The sequence below is a fragment of the Lonchura striata genome, chromosome 2, assembly GCF_050655825.1.
Source record: "Lonchura striata isolate lonStrDom1 chromosome 2, ASM5065582v1, whole genome shotgun sequence".
NCBI classification, from domain to species: Eukaryota; Metazoa; Chordata; class Aves; order Passeriformes; family Estrildidae; genus Lonchura; species Lonchura striata.
The window spans coordinates 134,201,457-134,229,148 of NC_140704.1; the positions used below are offsets into that span (position 1 = coordinate 134,201,457).

Below are 27,692 nucleotides of genomic sequence, written 5' to 3' on the forward strand. Positions count from 1 at the left end.
TTTATCACTTTCCTAAATTCCGTTTGCTGGTGGGTTTTTGGAGGTTTTTTTTGACATTTCTAACCAGCTTTTCAGATACTCATTTCAGCAGCCAGCTTCACAAGGAAACACCTTTGTAACCTACTGAAAGAATGCCTTTCTGTATGAGGTGCTTCACATATTAATGATGTGATTCTTTCTACCATACAAGGAAAATTGTAACATTATTATTAGCTCAAGCAGGTACCACACTCTCTTATTCTTATTTTTGGGGAAGAAGGTGAAAGGAGAAGATAACAGAGGGGAAGACAGGGAATAAGTCACTAGACAGTTTTCCAATCTCCCAGAATTTTGCCATTATCAGAAGAAAAAAAGAATTTAAATTTACTTTTTTGTTAATGTGCTGCATCATCCATTTTCAATTAAGTTTGCAATTAATTACAAGACTTGTATTAGTAGCAATCAACATATTGGCTCAATCCTTCTGAAATACATTTTTAAGTTACTATAAGCATTAATGTAAGCCTTTAAATCCTACATGCTTCATAAACAATGACTTTTTAAACCAGTAATTAAAAAGTTAAGAGACCTTGAAGTAGTTTTATAAAGTATGTTTATTTTATAACTTAATTCTACAATTTTTTACATGTGTTACTAATCAAAGTGTTTTCAAAAAATTTTCAAAGTCCTGCATAGACACTTTGGCAATCTCTGTACAAAACACCTCATCAGGCAAGGATACCAGCTGATCCAGGGAGATGTAGCTGGGTTGTGCTGGGTCATATTGGGCTCTTCCCAAGAATGCAAGAAACATATGCCTCTCTCTGATTCGTAATAGCTTTGAGTTGAAAACCTAAGAAAGAAAAAAGGGAAGAATTTTTAGCTTGTCTAAATTTCAGACCCTGAGGCATTGAAAGCAAGAGCCTTTTTTAGACAAACTGAAGATCTAGGAAGCAAACAAATAATACACTTATTTTCCTTTATGTCAAACACCAGGTAGGTTACATTTATATCTAAATTATCTAAACTATAAATAAATACTTCAATACAATATGCTGACATACACCAGAAAAAACAGGGAGTGATACAAAAAACCTAATGTGCTTGACAATTGTTTCTATACAAGAACTATTACTTTTGTGTAATCACAGCCAAGAAAGTGGAGATATTCAGTAATAGGGAGCACTTTCCCTGTAGCATCAGACAGATTCAAATGACCACTGTTACAAGGAAGAAATGAAGAAGTGACCACATGGCATAATGAAAACAACAAACTGGCACAGTGGCAAGGGCAAAGGTGTCATCATAACATGGCCAAAAGGCACACTGGTGGGTCAAAACAACCACTTGTCTTCTACTGCACAGCAATGCCTACCTTTTAAGATACCTGCCACAAAAAAAAAATCTAGACAGTCAAAGATGAGAACAATGGTACGGGAAAACACAAAAGAAATCAACAGAACATTTAAAGAGAGAGGGAAGTGGGGAAAATGAGATGCACTGTCAAGTTGTAAAAGCAAAGATCTAAGTTCATTCCTGAGCAGTAAAACTGAATATAAAGAGATGCCAATAGAGGAGATAATGATGAAAATATGAATGCTACAGGAAGTAGAGATTTAACTAAAAAAGAGACTCCATTGAAGGAAGTAGAGTTCCATGAGGAAGTAGAGAGTTATATTAGGATTCCCTCCTAATTTGAACAAGGAGGGAAAAACAAAACTACTGTTCCTCCTCTGCTTTCCTTGAATTTTAAGAGGCAGTCAAAACACAGAATAAAAAAAAAAACCACTTGACCACCATTTAGTGAGATAGCTGACAGAATGGTTACAATAGTAACTGTAACATCAGAAAGAATTTAACCCCAAAAAATAAAATTCCATATACTTCCTATTTTCAACATTACTGTCAATCAGGATAAAAGTGAGCACAGATGGAGATAAATATGCATTTGTGAAGGCACAAGTTCAAGGCCCAACCATATATAGACTGATGTGCACAGCCAGTATCCTGGAATTCACAGTGTGAGAGTGAAAGAGAAGAACAGGAAAGAGGAGAGACTGTGCCAAAAAAAAGGAACAGAGGAAACACTCCACTTACCCTACCAAACAAAGAGAAGAAAAATAGTGAGGTCAACCACCATAAAGCCAACAATAAGACAACTGAGAAGAAGTGAGCAAAACTTGCGATCACTCACAGATCAAGGAGGGCAAAGTGACACAGATGAGCATAAGAGCAACCATCCTTGTTAAATAAATACAGATTAAAAGCAAGATAAAATTCTGAGTAGTTTCATTCCCCCATGCAATTTTGGCTTTCTACCCACTTAGATTCTTTACTAGACTTACTTTAGAACGAAAATTACTGCCATTCAGAAGCTGTAATTTCTACTTTCATTTTTACCTTATAAGAAGATAGTGCAACTGCATGTAGGCATTGAATGAAGTAACTAACACTTTCAGCTTTTAATTTGTGAGGAAATAGCAGTAATGAGGAGGTAGAAAAAAAATCCAAGATAGTAATCAAGAAATGAATCTATTTTCAATCCTGTGGTATTTTAGCAATTGCTGCAGCAATAAAAAGACCAATGATAATCTGATTGTCTAATGGACAGAACTTCTCTTAACCTTTACACTGTATTTTCAGATCCTAAAATTTCTAAAGCTTATTTTTTAAGTAGACAAACCTGAAATAAATGTTTATATTTATATATATATATAACGTTATCTAATGAACAGATCTTCTGCATAATCTGTCTTCTCTTGTGTCTCCTAGGTAAGATTTCAGGACAAGCAAATCCCTAAGCAGGCAGTAGTCTCTCTTGCATGAACACGGAAGAGATGAGCATGACTACCTCTATTGAAAACCTTAAATATCACAAGGCTGTGGGTAGTGATGTCACATATGCTAAGGAAAAATAAGCGGCATTTCCATATGGAAATCTTCAATAGTTTCTGGATTGCTAACAGTTATCCCAATGAGAGTAAAAGCCACAGGCTAGCTGAAGACTTATGTTCTGTATATAGGCTCCACCTTCAGCACATTAGTGAAGTGACAAGAGCACCTACAATTTATTCCCAGGTTAACAGCTCACCTGAGGAAAGCGAGTAAGCATGTGGTGGGGAATGCCCATTATGTTGTGTAAGTAGTCAAATGTCTGTTTGAGTCTCTTTTTACTTGCAGTTAAAATCTTGGGAGTTTTACACACTATCTGTTGAATTTCATTACGTTGAAAACCAAGTTCAATTTGACAAACCTGAAAAAGAGCACAATTTTATCTTTGCAAGTCAGCTACAGCAAACTTGGCTTATTTTAATGTGACACTGAAATAAACTAATGCAAAATTCTTCTATCCTTTTTCACACAGCAACAAGAATGCAAATCACAAAAATATCTGCCACTTCAGTTTTTCTCAAGTCAGACAATGCAAATTATTTATCCTTCTACATTAAAGTCTAATTTGTTTATAGAATATCCCCAAAATAAAGATAATTTCTGTGAATATTGTGCATTTTCCAGTTTGTCTGAGAAGTGAACAAAAAAACCATGTCACCATATGTATGGCAGTTAAAAGCATAAAAATTCTCCACTAAGAGTCCTTTATAATTTTCAATACCAAACTGTCAAGAGACTTTCTTCCTGTGGAGTTGATAAGCTCTGTACAACACAGCCATCAAGTAGCTAGTGCCTACTTTTGCTAATGTGTTACCTCTTTTGCTAATGTATCCAAGTTACACTTGTATAATAGGGAATATAACTTCTATAGTCTTCAACTTAAGACTGCTAAACCTAAAAAGAGATGTGTAGAATATGTAGTGTATTTGATTTATTCTACAGTTCAATGAAGCCTAAAGTAAGATGTCTTTTTCAAGACTGCCTTGACTTCAATTATGATTTCCCAAAAGGAAATCAAAACACATTTTTTCAATAAAACCATGAGCACTCCTCCCAAAGTGCAGAATGGCAAGCAATTTATTGAGTTGTTGAGAAAGAATTCAGCATACAAGAGTGCCTATTAACTCAGTAATTTCTTCTATCCTCCAGTGACACAAGCAGCTTGTTTTCAGTCACGAAATGGGTGTGCTTGCCAGTTAACATAACTAGACTTTCGTATCAAACTAAGGTACTTCAACTGGTAAGAAGGTGGTGGTTTTGCTTGCCCAATTTGATGTGCCAAGACTGCAGCTCTTTTCCAGAACTGCTTGTCAAATATGAAGGGAAGGGCTTAGAATGTGGGTTTTGAATTTACCTGAGACTTCCAAATCCTTACACAGAACTGTTTCTAGAGGCAACTATAATCAGGTCTTTCAACTCCTCATTTTAGCTTTTCTGCTTTATAAATACTTGTGCACCACACAAAATACTTAAATGCTGTCTTAGTTGATTGGTATGAAAATAAGTGTTGCCACATGAGTGGTATCTTCCATTGACCTGAGTTGGCAGGGCTAACTTTCCTGCACCAGGATACACAACCAGAGTTAAGATCCCATGTTAAATCACTGCAGGTACAAAGCTGGACTCACTGTAAAGGTAATTGTGGCAAGAATCTTGAGCTTTTATCTTCAATTCTGTGCCATGGAACAGCTCCCTCGACATGACCAGTGAGCTCAAGTGTAGGTTGCTTGGACTGCACTCAGTCTGACAGCAAACGTGTTTAATATTCAATAACTCTCTAGGCCACACGTGCTAATACCCTTATTGTGCAAGCCTCAGCAATACTCAATGAAGTATGTATTATTCCCACAATAGGCAGTAGTAATGAAAGCTTTGACAGGTTTTACCCTGTCAATGAATCTCTAATTGTGCTTGATTAAACTCTCAGAGGATGGACTTCAGCACATTTAGTCCATGATTGGTTATCTTACAACAACCAAGATCAGCTACTGTACTTGTTTCCAAAGAACAGTCCATTCAAAATGAGGGATACAACTTGATCACTTCCAAACTGCTGGTATGTGATTTCACTTTTCAAGTACTGTCCTCTCCCCCACCAGTTTAGGACATACAGATCTGAACAAAGATTCTGAATCCAACCTCCTGAAAAGCTTGAGCTTTTAAGAATCAGAGAAGATTCCAACAGTGGAAATTTAATAATCCTTCCTTCCTCTCTCTCACACATTTTAAAAATAGAGGTGCTATGCTGTATTTCTTGGTAGATAAACAAGATAGTCACATAGAACTAAAGATCTTAAAAACACATTCATTATAATAATGGCTCCCTAGCCTGTGGAAACAGTGTGTGTTAAAAAGAAAGCACAATTAATTAGAAAAGTCTGCTACTTTCCAGTCTCCTCCCTTACCACACACACATTTCAGATTGCAAGATTTCTAATGTTTAATAGTTTCAGAACAGTGAGTCTGTCTGAAAATGATACATTTTGATTTATAGTTATTTGTTATAGGATAATGGAATTTCACAAACTGTTACACTACATCATGCTGTTTGGCCTCGATGGCTTTACAGCATGGTAATTAAAGCAATACAGTTACATTTTCAAAAGGGAAAGGAATCCCCAAGGGTTTGAAGTTATTTACCCAATATGTGTTAATAACGACCATCTGCTATCAGACAATAGGTGTCAAATGCACATTTTGGCAGGCTAGTTACCTGCCAGGAGAAAATAATCAACTGCACATTTCTTGCTCCTAAATATGCACGGACAATCCAAGTTAGCAAAAACCCATAATAATTAAGTGTGGTGGGGGGAATACTGAGTATTTTTCTACTCATTAAAAAATGTGTAACCATTTATGTCATCATATAGCAACTTTTGGCAGGAAGGCACTACATCAGAGTAGAAGACAGAATAAGGTAATGCTCCATGCATTGAATAAGCTTGCACACTATAGAGGAAAATACATTGTTTAACAGTTATTTTATATCACCACTAAAATAATTTCATTAAATTCTTTCTGTACACAACCCCCTATAGGAATTTTATCTTCTGACAACTCTTAAACTATACACAATACAGTTGTAATATCTATTAATAAACTCACCTGAAGATTTTCTTTTACAGGCTCTATTTTGCCAGTCAGGAGCCTTGGAAGACGAATTACAAGATCCTTTGTCTACAATCAGAAAAACCACATAAATTAAAAGAGTTTTACTGATGGCTTCTTTATCTATCTGTGAAAGAAAGATCCTATATAAACTATTTTTTGCATTTCATTTTATCTCTAGACCAAAGATGAGTTTGCATGAAACAGCAGTATTTTAAAGATGCAAAACATTACTCAAATATGTTCTTTTGGACAACAAAAAATAATACAATTGTAAAGCAGACAGGAAGAGGGAGCAAAAGCATACATCAAAAGGAGAAAGTATGCTCAAGCGCCCAATTTCTCTCAGCCCTGAAGCTGTTTCTTCCCATCTTTTTAAAAAAAGTTAACAACACACTACCCCCCAATGGAGGCTATAAAAGGATTTTCCAGTGGCAGTGGAGCTCACTTCTGAATCTGGTTAGACAACAGTGTAACAGCACTACAAGAAATTACTCCACATTCTCTCAAGTGTCTGATTACTTGTAATCCACCCTGAGTACAAGGTGGTGACTAAACCTTTTTCCGAGAAGATGTCTCACCTCAAATATGGAAAGGCCAGCAACGGCACTGTAGCAGCTATGACGGTTCAGCTAATAGAGCACCAGATTCCACTTGGAATTTGGCATTCATTGCAATCCCCACCTACTGCTGGACACAACTAACACTGCCCATTTACTCCAGGCAAGTCCAGCTACTACCTGCCCTGAAGATCCCAAAGCATGGTGTTGAATACCCACTAAGCATAACGTGGTATGCACCCATGAGCTAACACAGAGATCACTCTCGGAGAACTGTGTGTATGATTTGGCATTTATCTTGATAAGATATTCACAGATTAGACAATTTTTAAAATTATTTAAGTATGATGCAGTATCTTAAAGAGATGAAGAGCACAAAATAATTTTCCACAAGTTTAAAGAGCTGCTTGCTGTTCCAGTAATTAATTCAGTCCTCTGACCCACCTGAAATAATAGAACTGGATATACACATGCTTATTTAATAATAATCTGTAGCAGATGATCTTCAGAAACTGTACTTCAGGTCCTCTGAATATTAGGTGTCCATATCACTTCCATAGACAGTTAAAACCGTTTTACCTTCCTGTAACCCTCTAGTGGCACTACTGATGATAACACAGTATTTGTTGATAACCTCCAAACACTTGGTGTATTCATATTGCAAGACCTTACAACTGTCACTAACAAAATACCTAAAGACTTCAGTCTTTACCTTTTTTACACTGAGACCAAGTTCATTTTTGAAGAAACCCAGTCTGTTATCCAGTCTTTCCACTGAAAACAACAGCAAATATGGAGCTCTTGAGACCATCTGAGCAATTTCTGACTTACCAAATTTTTTTGATTTTAGGTAAGCCACTCTAGAAAGAGAGCAAAAACAAAATAAAATCCAGTGATGAAAATTATATTGCCTCCATTTATTCAGTGATCACTTAAATTCCTCAGTGGTATCTTATAAATGGACAGATGTTCTAGCATTAACATGCAACCCTGCCAAAAATAATTAGGGTGAAATCTACAGTTATCGTAAAAGCAAAATACCCTCCCTTCCAATTAATTAGAAGTAAAATAAACCTCAGAGCAGAATGTCAATACTGAAGACAGATTTTAATTCCTTCCAGCTGTACATAAGCAGATACCTATGTTAACCTACACTTAACTACCAGTCTGTCTCCTAAATTGCAAACACATTAATAGGGTATGGACAAGAAGATATATACAGCCTGTTGCTATTTTAATGAATTCCATTTCTACTGCTAAAAGAATGGAGTACTACACCTCATACATTCCCGTTTTGCCAATAGCATTGGAGAAGAAATATCATACAATGATGCTGTGTGCAGAGATACTGTCAAAGAAGACATTTCTACATCAGCTGAAGTTGTGTTTGCCACAAATAGGTCCCTGTTTTCAGTCACTGGTCTAACAAGTGAGTAACAAACATCTGGTTGTCACAAAGCAAGAGGAGTTGACTCAAGTTTTGATATTTAACAGAGCTTGCTTTCTTTCTTTCCAAGTCAAAATTTTTTTCCAAACTTTGTTGATTTCAGTGAAAGTGAAATGCTATTTCAAGTACTCCTTGCAGTAGATGATTACCACAGCTCCCAGGAAAAAAGGCTTGAAGAGGAGAAATACAGCACACAAAGTAAAGAGACAAAATTAATCCACATACTACCATATACTAAAAAACTAAACCATAATCTGGAGAGGCTTTCTCTGGTTAGAGATGAGAGTAATTGCAATATGAGAAGTATTTGCAGTCAGATCAACTTATGGCATACAAGAATTGTTTATCTGGTAGTAATTAAGGTACTAAATGGGTTGCAGAATATTCTGCAGAAGCAGATATTCAGCAAAAAATGGTCTTTCTCTTAAACGATGTCTCGTGAAGAGAAATAAAATAAAATTACCTTCCAGTCACTACAACTTTCCTCTTTCCACAAATCCTCAGAAATTAAATTACCACAAGCCAAAAACTCCCAGATGGAAGATATAAAAACAAGCTCTAGAGGACCAATTCCTAACTGAGCAGGTACCCCAACACAGAAGGTAGCACCCTAGGGTCCAGACAATGACAATGGAACTGACACAGCTTCCAAGCATCCCAGAAAAAGCTAAATGAGCAAATTAAAAATCAAATCTTTTGGCTGTCCTGACTCCACTTCTTTTCTGTTAACAAGTCATTAAGATTCACACTTGAAGCATTTCTTCCTGGAAAGGCAAGAAACTTAAAAAAGGGATGGCAAGATTGTAGCAACCTGACTGTAGAAACTAGAATATTAAAGGAACACAACTATCCAACCTGGCCAAAGTTTGAGATACATCTGTGAGTACTGGCACCGAGGTTAGCCCTCGTTCCACTACAGGGCTCAGCAGTTCTATGTAGCATGTTAACAGTTTTAAGTCATTATTAACACCAGCATAAAACAAAGCATCTGGTGCAGCTGCAGTACAGAGACTGATTTGCAACTGTCAGAATTGTTAGGAATTATGGAATGTTTTGACTTTTACAGTGTTTATCTGAAGTCAAATGCCAAACCTATTGAAATTTGTGTTTTGTTTCCTGGCAACATGGAATCCATAGCAATAAAACATTCCAGAGTGATGTAACCAATACCACATCCATCTGCACTGAACTGTTTATGCAAAGGTGATACTCAGCTTTCAAAAGACAGCTATTTGAGACACATTCACTTCACAGCCTTTATAGCACACTTACTTTAAAGCTTGCAGGAAATCATTCACCAGTATCAAACTTACAGAAGAATCATACTGCAGAAAATTAAGAAGAAATCGGATTGCTTTGTTTAGCCCCTGCTTCACTAACCAGCCAGTGCCACAGACACTGAAAATAAAATCTGACTTCATGGAAGAGTTAGGATATTTATCACAAAAAAAACCCCAAACTTCAGAAGAGCATAAGCAGTCTGGTTTGATATCTAGACTCAGAACCACTGCTGGAATATGACACAGGGTATTTTTTTTTTTATATTGTTTCTAAAAGGCCACTTATTGAACACAAGATTAGAAGAACAGAGGGGAAAGAAGGTCTGTGTTATACAAGAGTCTACTCACGTGCCTGTTTCTAAACATCTGTACTTTCAGATTTCTGTTTCAGATAGAAATGCTACTACATGCAAGAGCTAAGGCAACAAGACTTTTTCTCTGGAGTACTGGGAAATTTTGAGTTCATTAAACATGCACAAACATACATGAGTTGTTCTGAAAGAAAACTATTGAATTAGGAATAATGTTATAAATTAACATTCATTTTAAGGATTGAAGAACACTTTAGGGCCATACAAGTGTGAACGAACACACACACAAATTAGTTCATTGCAGTGTTGTGTTGAGTTTCAGCTGGACAACAGGAAAAAAGTCACCAAAACCTCCTGCTGCTATTAGATCTCAACACAGAAGAGATCTGGTCTGCTTCTTTGATTGCAGAATTCATGATGTTTCAAATTGTGACTGAAGAGTTTAATGTTGTTCTACAAATTTATGCAAAGCCTCAGGGATGTCATTTTGGAAAGAAAGCTGACACGAGTAAAGCAAGTGGCCTAAGGTGGCAAGCTGTTTCCTCTGCGGCAGAGAGACAGGGATGGGCAGTAAAATTTGTTACTAGACAGTTTTCAGGTGGATGAAGGTGTTGACTTATGATACCATCACATGTTAGTGCCAAAAGATGGGGAGGCACAAGAATACGGAGCCAGGGGTTGAGCAAGAAATGAGGCAGCAGGCAGCACAGGTTCCTTCAGACAAAGTTAAACCAACCAGGAAAACAGATCTTCAAGCCGAGGGGCTTAACATCCTGCTGCTACTTGAAAGGCTTACCTGGTTTCTAAAGCTTCCAGATCTTCACCAAGGATATATGGATTTTTGGTCAGGAATGGTCCCAGTTGATTGTCTTCTACACCCACATCCTTAAGAAACAGAAGTATTTTTTTTACATCTTTTTCAAAATCCAAGGTCAGTAAGAGCTGACCTGCCTTTTGACGTTTCTCCACTTGGGATAAGTCAACTCCTACAACAAACAAAATCAGAAGTTGTTTTAATTAAACACAGATCTTGCTTTCTGTAAATGTTTCCCAAAGGCATGCTGGAATTTATAGGACTACTCAATGTTTTGCACTGATTTTGCATACTTTAATTACTCAATACAGCAAGGCTCCACCACCTTGTATATTGTGGAAGGACTCCAGATAAAATAAGCAGTCATTTTAGAAGCTTTTGCTGAGTTTAACTTTTGAAGAAAGACATTTGCAGTGAATCCTGCATGTGTCACATTTAGAAACTTGCTCTTGTTTCAAGTATGTGTGCAGGAAATTCCCAAATCTGCTATAAAAGAGAAGATGACAATTTTGCAGTGAAGTGACTTTGTATACTGACTCACACATAACAATTTCTTACTACAGGGGACAGATTCCCCCTCTCAAATATTAATTTCTCCAACCTCTTTCTACTCTTCCTTGCACATCTGAGCAACAAGGTTGTGAGAAAGCCTGAATTTTCTTATCTCTGTAGTCAAAGTGTTTTTTGATGAGAAGGAAGGTTCTCATCAATTCCTTCCCTCTTGCCTCTCCAGTGTGCTGTGCCCCACTCCTAAGATTATGCATAGCAAACATTCTCTTTCCTTCCTTCCAAGGATGAAGAGCTGCACATTGTTTTGCAGCAAATTAAAGCATCCTTAACCAACCCAAAAGAAGAAAGACCAATTAAGTTAAACAGCAATCCCCACCTCCTGAAGCTGTGGGAGATGCCTCCTTCTAACATCCACAGCACTAAGGGACTAACACCAGCCAGCTGTTCCCCAGTAGTATGGCATTGCTAGTGACACAGTCCCCTCTTTTTATCCATTTACCCTGGATAACATTCTGCAGCTTTTTACCATTGGTCACTCTTCCCATTTTCAAGTTTACAAGTTAATCAGTAGGAGCAAAGCAGAAATTACAGGATCTCCAAAGCTCCTGCCATAGGCAGAGCACACAAACAAAATCACACATACCTAGGTGGACAAGTTTTGTGAGGGTTTCTGAGTGATCAACATACTCTCGGAGCGTGGAAGACTGAATGGGGAGAAGCGGTTCTGCAATGATCTGTACAGCTTCTTCCTCGGAAATCACTTCCAAAGCAGACGAAGGTGGGATGTCATCCCAGTCTGAGAAACAAATGTAGAAACCCAAATGCATTATTTTGTGAAAGACAAAGCTGCTGCCACCAAATGCTATACAGATCTCTTAAAATCCTTTACAAAATGCAGGAACACTGTGCCATATGATTAACAGCCAACCTATTATTTGAAAACATAAAAACATAGACTCTGCTCCCAGTTTTTGCTTCTGTTCAATCTCCTTATCACTGCCCATCAACTTTTACTCATACAGCCAAATCTGAGAGTAGTACCCAGCAAGCCTGCCTTCAGTCTGCTGCCTAGATCACTGCAGACATATCATATCACCCTCTGGGAAAGGATCATCTTTCATGTCTTTATAAATGCAGTCTTGCCTGATTACAGTCAGATAAAGGCTACTGCAAAGATTATTTTTCATAACCTGACCAGCTCACTGCTTTGTGGCTGTCCTGAATATGATGCCTGAAATGCAGTTGTTTTAACTTTCAATGTATTTCATAGCCAACTCCAGCCATGTCTATCCAGCTATTATGTCTTATCCATTACAGAAAGGCAGCTGACTGCCACTATCTCTAATAGCAAAAGGAATAACTTTCTACTCACTAAGGTTTCAAAGGGAACATCATTATGTTTGTTTTCCCTTAAGTGTTCCAAGTCACAGAACACAGTGTCTTTAAAAAACAAATTCTCTAAACATTGATAGGAGCTCACAGCAGCAAGATTAAGATTGCTGTTTGCAGGCTAGGTGCTAGCATGTACATCAATTATCAGTTTGATTACTGACCAGATGCCCTGAATATAAACTTTTCAGAAAGGGGATTTTTGGTGCTCTATGAATACCAAGTAGTTTTTTTCCACTTGCTGAGGACCAAACCAATATACATACAATAAAGTCCATTTCAGATGCATGCATGTCTTATTGCCACTTTGAGGTCCTTACACTTCCTATTGGGAATCATACTTCAAGTTAACAAAACCCCCAAAAATTATCAATTATGTTTATTCCATTAAATAGACTGACAACTGGGCAAAATGCTACACATGCACACATTCTCCAGCCAGTGTGCTGGCAGACAAAAATCAGACATGTGGATAAACTGCATCGAAGGTGCAGCCACATACCAGCTGGCTGACCCATCAGTTTGGCGCAGCACTGTTTCAGAACCAGCTACACACACAGATCTCTGCTGCAGGTCTGAGCCACCACAAAGAACAAGCTCTGTATAATCCAGGCTTGTTGGAATTTGTGGTATTGGTGATTCTGAGATTGTAGAAAGTCTCTGTCTTTCTGCCCCATTGCCAAAGAAGAAGTCATAATTTGTCTGTGCTGGTTTTTAAAGTTGTTTATTTTTGCTTATCTCTAACATGTTCTGCTGCCCTGCTGCAGGTCTGTCCTGCAGGGCAGCGTGCAGGGCTCTGCCCTCAGTGGGATGTTACAAACATTAAATACCAGAAACTATGTGTGCTGTATTTACAATAATGTACAATAATCTATCATCTACGTTGAATAGTGTGTCCCCAGCCTAAATAAATAGAAAAATGCCAACACTACAGTGAAACATGGAGGTCATGAAGAAGGGGAAAAAGGACAAGACACTCCCAATTTCCTCCATCTTGTCCCCTTTGAACCCCTAATCTAGAATACTAAATTTTTACTTTTACACCCGTGCCACACTTAATTATTACTTATTTCAAATACTCAGAGATGGTAATTTATCCTGCAAGATTGAAAACTCTTTTCCATGGACAGAGATCAGAGACAATGTCTCTCAGGGCTCTGTACAGGGGGGTTCCTGACCCCCTGCCAGGGTCCCAGGCCTTCCAGGGCAGCCAGAGGGAAGCTCTGGATTCCCACACAGGCTGGCTGGGCTCAAAGCAGAATCTGAACATACAAGGCTGCTTAGTAATTCAGAGCAAGTTTCTCCAGCATACCCAAAGTAATTTAAAAGAATGGAAATATCATAATCCTTGTTTAGATGTAAAAGTAGTGGAGTAAATTTCCTCAGGGTAACAACACCAAGGCACCGCTGTATTTATCTCCTTTCGTGTCCTGTCCTCAGAAGACAGTTGGGCGAGCATTTCCCAGCACAGCAGCGCTTAATGAGGCTTCACACCACTGCCTCCTGTTGGTCAACCTTGATCCCTCAAACCGTGGAGTGTGAGCTGCTTCAGGCGTGCAATCCCCCAGCCTCGCTCAAAATTAAAAAAAAAAACAAAAAAAACACCCCCCCCCGCAAAAAAACAAAACAACCAAACCAACAAAAAAATACCCCCCCAAAAACCAAAACAAACAAAATAACCTCCAAAAAGCCTCACAAAAAAAAACCTTTAAAAACCACCAAATCCAAAAACCCAAAAAACCCCAAACCAGAATCCTTTAGTTTGTACTACCACATCTGTGAGGGAAAGGCAAACGTTCAGCAGATGCAGGTAGGGTTATGAAAACTCCTTTAAATGGCATCTCTAGACCTACATTTCTACCCAAATATACTTTGATCTCACTTTAAAGACATTCTTTGCATGCTACATCAACCGTAACTATTTGAATTAACTATGGAGCTAATCAGAAGTGAAAGTCAGGAACTCCAGATACATATTTTAGGTAAACGGAGCAAAAAAAAAAATTAGGTAAACAGGGCAAAAAAGGAGAACCCAGCTGGGATTAAACCGCAGCATACTAAAAACATAATTTGAGGATTCGGAGAAATGGCATCCCTTAAAGCCTCTTACCTTCGTCCAGTATTTTCGCATTCAGATCAGGTAATATTTCTGGGTTTGCTTGTCCCTGTTGTACTGAAGGCAAGTGACTTTCGGGAGAAGAGAAGGATCCGTCCTTGTCGCTATCGGGCGGGGATCGGCTCCCTGCAGAGAGCCGCCGGCATGCCGGCAGCCTGCCCAGAACAATCTCCTTTCCGGCGGGCAGCGCGGCCGCACGGGCGAGCTGGCGGCAGGCCCGCGCGGGGCGGCCGCCGCTCCCCAGCCTGCGAGGGAGCTCAGCAGCACGGGCCGCGCCCAGCAGGCAGCCCCAGCGGGAGACGTGCCGAGCCCACGCCGCCATCATCCACCTCAGCACCGCGGAGCATCCTACGGGCAGGAAAAGGCTGCGGAGTGACACTCGCCGTGGAGCCGGCAGCGTGAATCCCCCGGGCGCCACAGCAATGCCTCACTACAAAGCACCACCTAGCCGCCTTAAGGCTTTAAACGCGCGACAAACGGAGGAGCCGGGGCTGAGGCCATCGCCCGCCGCCCTCTAGGCCAGCCGCTGCCTTGGGAGCGCGGGGGAAGCCCAGCCAGGACCTAAACCCTCCCGGGGGACGCGGCCCTCTGCGTAAATCCGGCACCGCACACTCTCCACAGGGCGGGGAGGCTGAGCCGGGCCGCGCCCGCCGCCCTCCCCTCACAGGGCTCCCCACGCCGGCGGCCGCTGCGTGCAGCCTGCGGGAGACAGAGCACCGCCGCCCGGCCCGGGAGCAGCGGCACCCAGCCGCGCCTCACCTGCGTCCCACGGCCCGGCCCGGCCCGGCCCGGCACGGCACCGCGCGGCCCACGTGTGCGCTCCGCTCCCCGGCCCGGCCCGGCACGGCACCGCGCGGCCCACGTGTGCGCTCCGCTCCCCGGCCCGGCCCGGCCCGGCCCGGCGCGGCACCGCGCGGCCCACGTGTGCGCTCCGCTCCCCGGCCCGGCCCCGGCGAGACCACTTAGGAGGCAACGGAGAGGGGGAGCAGGCAGCAGCGTCCTCCTCTGCGCGTGTTCTAAAGGGGCGATGTAGCCCCGTCTCCCCCCTCCGCGCTGCGTTGCTCTCTCCCTCCCTGGCCTCGTGGGCGTGGCGGGCGAGCTCCGCCCCTGGGCGCGGCGCTGCCCCGCTCGGCTGCGCTCGGCGGGTCGCGCTGCGGGCGGGCGGCCGGGCTGGCTTGGGCCGCGCCGCCCCGCGCCACCACAGCCGCGCCGAGACGAGGGGAGAGAGGGCGAGATGGCGTCGTGCGTGGGGAGCCGGACCCTGAGCAAGGACGACGTAAATTACCGCCTGCACTTCCGCATGATCAATGAGCAGCAGGTGGAGGACATCACGCTGGAGTTCTTCTACCGCCCGCACACCATCACCCTCCTCAGCTTCACCATCCTCAGCCTCATGGCCTTCGCCTTCACCAGGTGCGCGGCCGCCGCGGGGAGCCGCAGCCCCGCCCTGGTGCCGGCAGCCCGGGGCGCAGGGGGTCCCGGGCAGGGTCGGCGCTCGGCCCCGGGGCGAGCGGGCAGCGCGGCCGCCGGGCCGGGCCGGGCCTGCGGTGCGCGCCCCGGCGGGAGCTGCGCCGCCGGGCGCCCGCGCCCCTGCGCGGCAGGCCGTGCTGGAGAGTGGGCATCTCCCCTGCTTTCCAGGGCGGTTAGCATCCCCGCCGCGTTTCCTGGGAACTTGTTAATCCTTTCGAGCATCTCTGCTAAAGTCTCTACTAAAACGTGTTTCAAGGAGTTGCCAAAAATGGGCTTTATTAGGCGGTCGAGCAGCCCCGCAGTGGTATCACTCATGTAGATGAGTTCCCGAGCGGGCAGTGACTGTTCTGTGGCATCGCTTCTGTACCCCACACTGCCTGTGGCCAGTCTCACGCTGGCTCAGGCCCTGGCACAGGTGGGCTTAGCCACATCCTTTGCGCACCACTGGAAGGGAGGAGCGGTCTTTGGGCATCACCTCTGCCGTCATTCATGGCGATACTTCCAGGAACGGACAGATTTCTCGGGAACCTTGCTTGAAAACAGAGGGTATAGCAAGCAGTGCAATGTGAGGGGTATCTTGCACGTTTTTTTAAGTTGTGTATACTTTTTATTGCTTCCTACTGGATGTGAAGATGATTGCATAGTCCTCCTGTGTACTAAATTGTGTAGTATGTAGGCAGTGATTCCTGAGAGGTTTTGACTAGGTAGTGCAGTGTGTTTTAGGCTCATTTAAACTTCTGTGGCATTGTGTGTACACAGCCACGGATTTCAGTGGTTTTGAGGCTTAAACTCTGATGGTGGTGAATCCCTCCCTTGAAAGTGACCTTAAAACATTAATTCATGACAACTCTCTGTTTGATGTAAGAAGATTATTTGTCACTAAGCCTGATACACACTTCAGTATGTAATCTTGTCTTATTCTAAGAATTCAAATGTATAGTTTTCATCAGCTGTGAAATAATGGCCAAGCCTGGCTTGAGTTGAGACAGGAGCTTAAAGAAAAGTAAAATAGTGTAACTGCAGATGGTCTGAGGTGTGCCTTTTCTTGTTTCAACATGTGTATCGCCGCAAGGGAGATACTTTTGGTGAGCACAGCCCTTGTTCTACTTGTATCACTTCTTAATGCCAAAATCAGAGACATATTTCTATGCTCTGCTGCCATGTTTAGTTACAGACCTTTGTTACAAGTGCTCCTCATCCCCTTGCCTGATCACTTTTCTCCCTGAAGGGCTAATTTAGGTCAAACTTCTGAGTCACTAAGGAATTTTCATCACTATGTCATTCTGGAGGATTAATGGGTTAATGGACTGCTCACCTTTGGGGAAGGAATTTTGCAATTAATTCTTTCAAGCAGAGGATGAGCTAAGAAGCAATTTCAGCACTTTGGAGTCTTCTAGGCCCAAATAAAATTGCTTCACTTCTGGGATGTTTATTAGCATTTTTCCAAGAGGATTGCTAGTTTGTCTTTCCATTTGTTTTGCTGTCTTTCTAACTGACTTCTTCAGTTTCATTTTCTTCCCGCTGTCTATCTCTGGCACTTCCTGTGTTTAAATACCAGTTGACTTCTCTTTAACTCTTCTTTATTTCTCCTCAGATTGTAGAAGGTATTCTGATATTAGTTTCTCCGCTCTCCTCCTTCTGCTGTTTTCAACTATGGTAGGAGTTTCATAGATCTCCTGAGTGATATCAGAGTGCTGCCTCTGGGCCTCATTTGGGACACTATCCAAACCGTATACACTCTTTGAGAAACTGGGGAAGAGGAGATACTTTCCCACATGCTTTTACAGTCTGTGCTCCTTTCCATCAGCTTATTGCATTTAGTCTACACTGACTCATGCAGTAAGATGATGTTTAAGTTCATTTTCCCACTTCCTGGGCACAAGGCGCTGCTGACTTCCCTGTGAGGTGTCACAAGGGATTCTTTGCTTCCCCTGTGCTGTCAGTTGTTCCGTAGGTCTTCTGGGCATTTTGTTGAGTGGGGGATTTTCTATGATAGATTCATGCTGATGTTGTGAAGTAAATTTTTTTTTTTTAGGAACTTCACCATAGACAGAGGAAATTCTGTGTTCCTTAAATTCTTGTCTCTTCTGTAATTGCTTTGTGTCAGAATTATGCGGGGGTTTCTGAGAAACTTGCTTTTGCCTTGTGTGTAGCAAGCCATACATAACATGAAGTCCTCCTTAGGATCACTGAGAGTGGCTGCTACTGTCTTTGAGCTGACAGTTAAGGGTGAAACTGAACTTCAGGTAGCAGTCATCTTCAGGTATGATGATGATTATAATAGCAATAATAGTAGTCCAGAAGAAATGTGTTTTTAATTTTTCTATGTTAACGTGGGGAATAGAGGGTATTCTGTTCTTTAAAGCATATCTTTCTAGTGCTTCTGACAATGGCTGCAGCTTCCTTGGTTGTTTCTTGCTGCATGAGCCAGACACAGGCTCCTCTGCTTCCATCCAATGCCTTGGGGCAGAGGTGGGGAGTAGCTCTAGCTTTCCCTGTCCTCTTCTGCCCTAGATAGAGGGTGGCCCTCTCTGAGCCCAGAGGCAACCAGCAGGAGTGAGTCCTGGAGGGGATATTTTGTGGGAAACAACGACAGGACTGAGAAGGGTGACAGACTTGTGGCTTCTAGTATGAAGCTGCCGGGGTTTGTGGAAGCAGGAGTAAGACCTGTAGGATGTCAGGCTTTTGTCTTCCATGTCCCTTGATTAAACTGGATTATTGTGTATTTAGGTTTGGCTGAGTTTATGGAAGATGTTTTTTCTCTTTCTCCCACATTCCAAATACAGTGTCCTAGCTATTTTTTTTTTTTTTGGTGATGTAATAACTCACTCGTTGACATTTTTGTAATCTAGTGCTCTGGAGAAGAACAGAAGAGAGATGAAGATTATGCAGTTTTTATGCACTTTGTTTTTTTAAATTTCTCTCTAAAAAGCCACAAAATTCATAAGTGCCCTTGTAAAGTGGGTAAAAATTGAGAGAATTTTCATCTGTCCTCCCATGTAATCATTAGAAACCTTGCTTTTGCTGCATAAATGCTTGTATTTCAAAATCAGAGTCAACAATTCTTGGGCTGAGGAGATGATTTAGCACATTTTCCCAATTGCAGCTCATTATGATTGCATCTTTCTCTTTGGCACTCCCCAAAATAGTTCTTCCAGGTAAACAGTATAATTCTTACACCAGCTATTGCACAGCAGCATATTTCTTGCTCACGTCTGTTCTTACCTGCTTCTGGCAAGAAGATTGGATGTCTATTCCTTGTGAAAATGTATCTGCAAGCCAAAATAAAATGCCACTCACTTGGAATGAATTGCAGTTTAGCACTGCATACAGCTTTGTTGATTTTGGGGGGAAGTGGTGCCAACATGACAAGGAGAGCTTTTCTGAAGCTGAGTAGTACTCAGAATCCTGATAGGCAAAGGTGAGGACCTTCCTTCTCACCTGGTGCAGCAGTTAAGTGATGTTATCACAATATGTTTCACTGCTTTGTTGGCCTTGACAATTTGATGTGATGCAACTGTAGTTATTTGTTCTATCTAAAAACAAAAAAAAAAATAGTTCATCCTCTTGGTGGCAGCCATGACAGAACGTTCCAGTGTGTTATTTACATGTGTTAAAAGAGGGATATGATTTTGCTATCTGAGGCATCAGAGCTGGAGGCTAGGAAGTGCACTGGATTTCATAAGGTCTTGGGATTGCCAAGGGAGCCAGAGTTAAGCTCTGGGACTTGGAGTCTGTAGTTGATATAAAGTGTCAGCCTGTACAGCATGGCTGCTGGAAAATGGAAAAGCAGAACTCTGCTGGTTTAAAAAAAATGCTGTGGGGAGTCCCTAAGGCCTGCAGAGAAACCATTTGTGTTTAATGCACTTTTTCCTTCCATACATTTAAACTAACACAGAGCTTAAATGCCTAACAGTGTTGAAAGCCTGCTGTGAAGCTGTTAAAGTTCAGTTTTGAGGAAGAGAAAAATAATTTGGCTAAGTGAGAAATATTTTCTAACTGCAGCAAGTATCTAATGTGGAGAGCATTTCTGTTGTCATGGATTATTTACTGAACCATCCAGAAATGTGACAGATGCTCTTCTAGGAAGAGCTTTATACCTTTAAAGTTTTCTTTGAAGTCTTTTGTTATTGTGTTGTGAATAAATAAAGAAATATACTCAAATAAATAAAAGTACATCCTAACTACCCATATAGTAAAACTTTGACTTTAGTTGTAGTGGGTGATATATTATGAAATATTCACTGTTTATACTATGATAGTCTGAAGTTTGTTAGTATTACTGAAGTATACTGTATTACTGAAGTGTCTGCTGGTTAGAAAAGTTAGGTGAGGGTTATTTTGTCAATTTTGCTACCATATTCTACCTGCCTGAAAAGAAAGGGCTCTGTCAAGTTTGCCTCAGCATTCCTAACTGAATTCTTAGGTCTCTCTTCTGGCTATAATGTAACAGTAGCACAACTAATTCATGATGCTATATTCTGAGCTGTGGCTTAATATACCTAAAAGCAGATTTATATTTTTTCTTGGGACTTTTAAGTTGCGCTGTGTCTCTGTTACAGATTCTAAGCTGTACATTAATTATTTCTAAAGACTGATTTTAATCATTATTTCTGCCCTCATCTCAGGCATTTGATGTTGAGGATAGGCAAAGGGAAGTGAAGGGTATTGCAAGTGGCGCCAGAACAGCAGAGGGAAACCTAGGAATTGCATCCAGGCTTCCAGAGGTTTTAGATCAGGTGTAAAAGTAAAAGTTGCTGTGTAAAAGTAATTTGATGATGTTTCTATGAATATTAAAGCAGAAAGATTTTTTTTTTACCTTATATTAAGTTTGGGCATTACTTCTACACTCACTTCTAACAATGCTAATGGCTTGCATATGTTTACTAAGTATTTAACCCTTTTGTAAGAAGGAAACACCCAGAAGTGTAGTGTGAAAATAATTTTGTGCAATTACTGTCTTGTTACATAATGGGCATGAATATTTCTTATATTTAATTGCCATATATTCTTTATTTAAATAATATATCTTGAGAGCCTTTTGACTTCATCCTTCTAATGTACTTTAATACTGTGTTGTTTGTCTCTTTAGGGATGATTCTGTACCAGAGGAAAATATTTGGAGGGGTATCCTCTCTGTGATTTTCTTCTTTCTAATCATCAGTGTTCTAGCTTTTCCTAATGGTGAGTAAGGTTTATACAGCTTGTACTTCATGTTTTTTAAATGTGAGTTTCCCTTTATTTCCACTGTATTTACTTTGATTTCTATTTACATACCCATTCTAAGTGTATTTTTTCTTTACTCATTTGAATTCTTTTATGTTAAGGAACAGTCTAAAAATGGGTTGTAGTCATACTGAGTAGGGGTAAGTGTTATTTATAGCTTGTTATTTATAGCCTGTTTTTAACAAGGAAGTCAAGTTCTCAAAATCAGTGTCCTATTTAAAGATGTGCAGTTGCAGCTCAGATTGTAAGGAATAATGCTAACAGACCCCTAAATACTATTTAGGAGGACTTTCCCTCAGTGTGTTTCAATAGAAGTGTAATTCTAAATATTCTCAGACACAACACCTTACCAGAAGATAGTGATAGAAATGGTTTAAGTTGCATTTACAACGTAAAACCATTGCTCAGTAGAAGTTAAAGTTGGGAAAAAGTTCTGGTAGTTGTGTGAGGAGCAGAAAGTGTAAAAATGTAAGAACATTTGTGTGTCACTTAATTCTGTGGAAAAAATGCTTATACCTGGTTTGTCTGTTTTGGTTTTTTAATTTTTACTTATTGCTGTCAGCCAAATCATGATTCCTGGGTCAAGTCTAAACTGTCTCACAGTTGGCAGTGTTCAGGAAAAAACATTGATCATGTTCAGGGCAGCTTTGTACTGCAGAGCTGGAATGTGTTTTTCCCATATGTTAAAAATCCCTATATACATACTTTTCACAAAGTGCTGCCTGAAAAACTGAATGCCAGAGAAAAAGGAGCTTTATGAGTGGTGAAAGTGGTCTGCAGTCTGTGCTGAAAATATTGGTTGAGTCATTTCTTGCTACCTATATGTATGATTAATCTTTAGATGTTTTCCGGTTTCACCAGATTTACCTTCTTTGCTATTCATATCAGCTGAGAGGTTTCTAGTCTAATAAATCAGTTTCATCCCTGGCTCTAAAGTAAATAATTTGACACCAGTAAAGAGCATAGGTGTCTTCCTTCTTGTCAGCTGTATATGATGCTCAGTTTGGAAATTTCAGGAGGCCTGTTCAGTAACATTTTGGGTTGGTCTGAAGGCTAAGCACCATGTTTTTGTTTTTTTTTTAAACAGACAAATTTGTATGGGATATCTTAATTGGGAGCAAGCTGCAGTCTGGAAATCAGGTCAGGACATCCTCAGGTGACACCTGAGGTGTGCTATGTGCTGAACAAACAGCATGCTACTGTTGTGGACATGACTCCATAAAAACAGTGAAAATTGTCATGTTACCAACTGGCAGTCTCCTTTTCCCACTCTGAAATCTGCTGTTCTTGGTTTTTTTTAACAGCATAGAGCTCCAGCTTTCAGGTGTATTACATAGTTTGATAAAAAACTGATCCATGCTCATGCCAAGTAGTCATATATATTAAAAAATAAATGTTGTGGTTTTACTGATTATCTCCTAATAAGCTTTTTGTTTGCTGTCTATAGGACCCTTTACACGTCCTCACCCTGCTCTATGGAGGATGGTTTTTGGTAAGTTTGTGTTCCCAACTTTTGCATTGATTTTGTAGGACCTGCCTTTTTAACTTTCTGATGAATGGAATTTTCATGAAACATAATTGTGCATCAAACTTGTGTGAATATTACTTTCCTCCTACTCCTGAGCAGTTGCTTATAATCTGTTCTTAGTTGTGTTCGGGAATATCATTGGAGTTACTCTGTGTCAGGATGGTGTAAATGACATCACAAAAAAGGGATCATTCATTCTGATACTCTGTTTTAACCCTGTTTTGTGCTTCCCAATGTCCTTCCCCCACACCTTTCCTACTGTCAGCTCTTCTGACCCCAGCTACTGTATATACTGTCTGACTATAAACACAGTTAAGTAGTTGGGTTTTTTATTGCTGGTAAAGTATGCTTTTACTTTATGCATTTATTAAATAGTATAATTGCATAGGTTAACATTTATCAATGTTCTCAACATGTATATATTCACATTCTTAACTTTTTAAATTGAAAGTACCTGTAAATATCAGTTGCATTCATACTTTGAAAAATAATTCTGTTAGATACAAAACTAACAAGTGAAATCCTGCTCCTTAAACATCTGAATTACACAGCAAAATCATGAGGAATTTTATTTTCAAATAATTCAGGGTTTGCAGAGCATATGCTAGACTGCACATTTGACTATTTTTTAGGCAGACTGAATGTTCATCTCCTGCCACCTTATATCTAAAAATAAGTAGGTTGCCAAAGTAGCTGATTACTCATCTGTTGACATTGAGAGGATACTGCTGATTAGACAGTACTCATTAAACAAGTCCACTTCTTGGGAAGTTTTGGAAGCACAGGTCCTACTGCTCACTTCGTTTCACCACATGTAGAGTGAAAGGTCATTCTCAATGTTGATACTGTCAGAGCTTGACCCCTGTACTTTTGGGAAAAGGCTGCATGCAGAATTAGAAGCAACATTTTCCCCTGTGTAATTCTGCTTCTTCTGGTGTGGTTCATTTAGCTGTGTTTGAGTTCTCAGACCCCTTTGGTAGATGAAGGGCAGGACTGGTAAATCCTCAACATTTCCAGATGCACCCTGGCCTGCAGGCTGTGCTTCCTTTAGCAGGGTGACATCTGTTGCCCTCGTGTTTCTGAGAAGGACTGCACAGGACTATACAGATACTTTCTGTGCATGTGTGTGTCTCTGAACAAAAGTTGCATTCTGGTGTACACTGGGGGCTCTCAGCATGTGAGTCCTGGTTATAGTTTAAAAGGCCTTTTTAGAATTGCTGCAGTTTATTTTAAATGCTACATCCTTATTTTATTCACATTAATCTTTCTGCCTTCTGTGACATTGCTGCAGGATACAAGTACATTTGAGGCTCTGGAAATAGTGTTTGTATGCCTCCTTCAATTGTGGTCTGGGAGCTTGTGGATAATGTAAAGATATGGTCCCAGCAAAAGCTTCATCTACCCACAGAGCTATATGCCTAGGACTCAGCTTCTAAGAAGTTTTTCTTTGAAAAAAAAAAATCTTATTCAGACTGGAGGAGAGAAATTATACTCCTAAATGCAATTGTATTTCATAATTTAGAGTGGTGTGAAAATAAATAATCATATTTATCTTTAAAAGGTTCAAGCAGCAAATTTTCCAGCTCACAAAAGTAACTCAGACATGCATTAGTTTATAATTACTCTTTATTACCATCACAGCTCAGAATTACCAGGTGGCATTATTGAATTGATCTTTGTGTTGAAATCTGTGTAAAGCCTTAGGGACTTGCATTAATGAGACCCAGAATACTTAAAGCAAAGGGACAGAGCTAATGCAATGGTGGATCCTAATGTATCTCTTGATCACAGCCTTGTACTACATATACATGTCTAAATTGGCTAGACTGATTTTGTTTGGATTGGATTCATGCAGTTGAGCATGTATTGTATCACTTGTCACAGGAGGGGATATGAAGGGCTGAGTGCTCAGACATTGCCATCTGACTGGTGTCTCTTCAGCTTTTCTGTATGTAGATGCTGCATATAGAAATTAATTTGTAGAACAACTATTTAACAGCAGCCTTTTGGACTCTGTGTTCCAAGCAGTTCTGTGAGTGAACATGATTTTAAAACTGAATCTTTTTGCAGGTCTCAGTGTGCTCTATTTTCTGTTCCTGGTGTTCGTGCTCTTCCTCAACTTTGAGCAGGTAAAAGCAGTGATGTACTGGCTGGACCCTAATCTTCGCTATGCCACAAGGGAAGCAGATATTATGGTATGTATCCATGACACTTTATTGTACATACTCTAGGCATGTTTTATATGAGTGGGAATGGATAGATCTGAATTTGTTGGCATGAGCAGTGCAAGTTTTTGCCTATACTTGACAGAGTCAACAAGTCCTTTGTGTCAATGATAATTTATTTACATTGAAATCAGCTGGTGTGAAAAACAATCTTCTCAGGATGGTTTTTTTTTTCCTAATGTGGATGTTTGGATGAGTGTGCAATTTAGAATATGATATATGTTTGCAGTGGGGTGGCTTTGGATTCTTTTTGGTAATAGATATGACATTGGATACTGAAAATAGACTTAGCAAGGTAGTATCTTAATGTAGCCTGTATGGTATGCATCTCAGATCAGGGTTTTTGATGCCACAGTGCTGCACTCAAAGAACTTAGGTCTCATCTTGTTGGTCTGAGCTTAGTACATTACCGTTGTGCTATGGAGCTTGTGGAGTATGAGTTTTTATGGCAAATGCAGCACTCTGCTCCCTTCCAGTCAGTTGGCAACTGAGCACTGATGCTGTTGCCATTGGAAAATTATTTCTACAGACCATAACCTGGAGTGGCGTAGAAAGCCAGGCTTGTTCTGCTCACTGAGCAGCTTGCAGAGAATTTTCCATAGGGAGAACATTCCCTTTCAGGCGAGGACACGAACACAGAGCAGTGAGGTTGTAAAAAGAGGCCTGGGAGAAGGATGTGAGTTATGCAGGAAGGCAAGCAGAACACAGCATGAGCAGTTGGGCACCAAGCACAAGAGGAGGCTGCATGGGGAGGCAAGAATTGCCAATTGCTCTCTTCACTATCACATCAAATTACTCCTCACCATCTGACCAACACACTTCCTTGTCCACCATGGTCACTTGTCATACACTAGGTGCTTTTATAGGAGGGCTCATGCCTCATGAGTAGGGAAATTGACCAGTTGTCTTTCACAGGTGGCAGTTTACTGCTTATGCAAATCAATGCACAGCACCTCATCAGCAGTGGCTGCAAACTCGTGCACGTGGGGGAATGGAAATCTTTACAGTGCAGTAAACTCATCTTAGTTGATTGATAGTGAGGGCTACGTGCAGGTTCCTTGCCTGGAAAAATGCATGCTTCAGGTATTGCACCTGAGCCTGTCAGCAGTATGTGCAGCTCTGGGCTGTGACTGTGGGTTCTGTAAGGAACCTCCTGTGCTGGTGGAGAGGTGAGGGCAGCCTGCCCTTTGGATGGGGGGGAACACATGGCTAAATGGAGGCCCAGCACTCTTGTCAGTGGTGTTGCTGAGACAAGGAGTCTTGGTTTGTCAGATTCACCTGGCTCTCCTGTCATTTAAATTAGAAATAGATTCTAACTAGGGGAGGACTAGTATTACTACTGGCACAGAACCACAGTACAGCAGATTCCCTGGCTGTAGCAGTCAGTGGAAACTTGTCCTGGTCTGCTTTGCAATCCAGATATTGTAATTTAAAGTTGGAGTAAATTTTTAAAGTGCAGCTGTAATGAAGGCTGCAGCTTGGTCACTCACACAGGACTAGCGAAGTTGCTTGGATATAAAAAAAAGTTCAACACATTTCGCTGTATGGCTGGCAGAACTGCAGCTAGAAAAAATAGAGAGGAAAAAGCCCCAGTAAAAATAAAAGCAAAAAAACAAGAGCTATGAAAAAACCTTTACTTTTGGAGTAGCCTCATTGTGTTCACTCATCATAGGTATCGTGGTGTAGCAAGGAGCCTGCACCTTCTGTGGTGTATTCTGTGCTTCTCATGCTGGCAAAGGAGCCAGTTTAAATTCTCTTGGTGCACTAAAGCTGCAGGTTTGCCATCCCTAGAACAGGTACTGCACCTTTCTCTGACCAGCAGCACAGGCAGGCACAAGAAAGCACCAGCAGTAAGGGTTACTTGCAGTAAGGGTTACTTTTAGTAACCTACACAACTCTATCATCCCACAGTGGGACTTACCTGCCTGCTGATAGACAGATTTATATGAAATTGTGCGTTCTTCTCTTTGTGGTGGCCAGGATTTAAGTCTTTCTCTGCTCTCTTGTCTTCAACTTGATTAGTGTTCATTTGAGCAGGATTAGCAATAGTTCTGGCCTGAAAGAGAATTCTTGATTCAACAGCACTGAGCAGTGCCGAGTTGTCACCTGCAGGTGGCAATGTGTATTTTAGAGAGCAGAGATTATTTTAAATGTCTGTTTTCTGTTAGGAATAGTTCAGCTTTTCCCCAGTGATGAGACAACAGCCCACAATTGCAGCCTCCTGATGGCATACATTTTTTTTTTCTTGTTGGGCAGTGATTTCTAGCACTTGCTGTACAACATGTTTTGAGAACCTGGTTCCTTTGTCACTGGTGACCAGAATATTAATTAGTATTCTTAAGGAATCTGCTGCTCATCTGCAAAAAAACATTTGCAAGTTCCCTTTGATCTTCCCCTAAATTTTTTTTCAATCCAGGCCTGTGACTGAATGTCCTCAGTGTGAATGGGTTCTGGGAAATTGCTTTCATGAGGAAAATAAGACACAAAAGATACTCAAGTAAACTGACATAAATAACATTACATCAAAAACTGAGGAGGATTAGCCACTAATGAGCCACATCTGAATTACCAGACAGCATGAATGTGGAGAAAGTGGTTATTTCAAATCAAGACTCCAAAGAAAGGCAAATAGGTATTTTCTGGAGTATTGTTTGCTGGTTTTATTGTTATGGATTTTATTGGTTTTGTTGCTTCTCTGTCACTTAGGAAATACATGCTTCTTCCAGCACCAAGGTCCATTCTATTTCCCTTTAAATTAAAGCTGTACTGTGATGGCACTGAGTCTTAATACTGGAAGTTTTCTGTCACAGTTTAGAAGATTAGGAAATAAAATAATG

The 27,692-nt window shown here is 40.8% G+C and overlaps 2 protein-coding genes across 8 annotated transcripts in view; one reads left to right on the forward strand and one right to left on the reverse strand.

Annotated features, from left to right (window-relative positions):
* Positions 1-575: 575 nt before the first annotated feature.
* MTERF3 (mitochondrial transcription termination factor 3) lies at positions 576-15,346 on the reverse strand. Of its 5 annotated transcripts, none has more exons than XM_085572366.1 (9): positions 15,296-15,346; positions 15,166-15,175; positions 14,401-14,754; positions 11,545-11,697; positions 10,374-10,563; positions 7,252-7,399; positions 5,977-6,048; positions 3,071-3,232; positions 576-832 (listed from the first exon to the last, which is right to left on the reverse strand). In XM_085572366.1, the coding sequence occupies exons 3-9, from the start codon at positions 14,729-14,731 to the stop codon at positions 638-640; spliced, it is 1,251 nt and encodes a 416-aa protein (XP_085428492.1). In that variant the 5' UTR covers positions 14,732-14,754; positions 15,166-15,175; positions 15,296-15,346; the 3' UTR covers positions 576-637. The 5 variants fall into 5 exon arrangements, with proteins under 5 accessions (XP_085428492.1, XP_085428493.1, XP_085428491.1 ...); XM_085572367.1 differs by having other exon boundaries at positions 15,166-15,178; positions 15,234-15,346; XM_085572365.1 differs by lacking the exon at positions 15,166-15,175 and having other exon boundaries at positions 15,275-15,346.
* A 168-nt stretch (positions 15,347-15,514) lies between these two features.
* PTDSS1 (phosphatidylserine synthase 1) overlaps positions 15,515-27,692 on the forward strand; it is a 39,200-nt gene continuing 27,022 nt past the window's right edge. For 2 of the 3 annotated variants that reach the window (XR_014953008.1, XM_021543244.4), the window contains exons 1-4: positions 15,515-15,819; positions 20,969-21,060; positions 22,550-22,594; positions 24,701-24,825. Coding sequence is in view for 2 of the 3 variants with exons in the window: in XM_021543244.4 (XP_021398919.1) it covers positions 15,641-15,819; positions 20,969-21,060; positions 22,550-22,594; positions 24,701-24,825 (441 nt within the window). In the remaining variant the exon portion in view is untranslated. The remainder of the gene's footprint in view (positions 15,820-20,968; positions 21,061-22,549; positions 22,595-24,700; positions 24,826-27,692) is intronic. The other variant, XM_021543245.4, reaches the window with a different exon arrangement.

What these genes read in the sequence shown, in the direction of transcription:
- MTERF3 (XM_085572366.1), bottom strand. Translation starts at nt 14,731, where the DNA reads ATGATGGCGGCGTGGGCTCGGCACGTCTCCCGCTGGGGCTGCCTGCTG. An exon ending in TTGGTCTCAGTGTAAAAAAG is followed by an intron (nt 6,049 to 7,251) that starts GTAAAGACTGAA and finishes TTCTGATTGTAG; the next exon opens with ACAAAGGATCTTGTAATTCG. An exon ending in CTGTAAAAGAAAATCTTCAG is followed by an intron (nt 3,233 to 5,976) that starts GTGAGTTTATTA and finishes GCTCTTTTTCAG; the next exon opens with GTTTGTCAAATTGAACTTGG.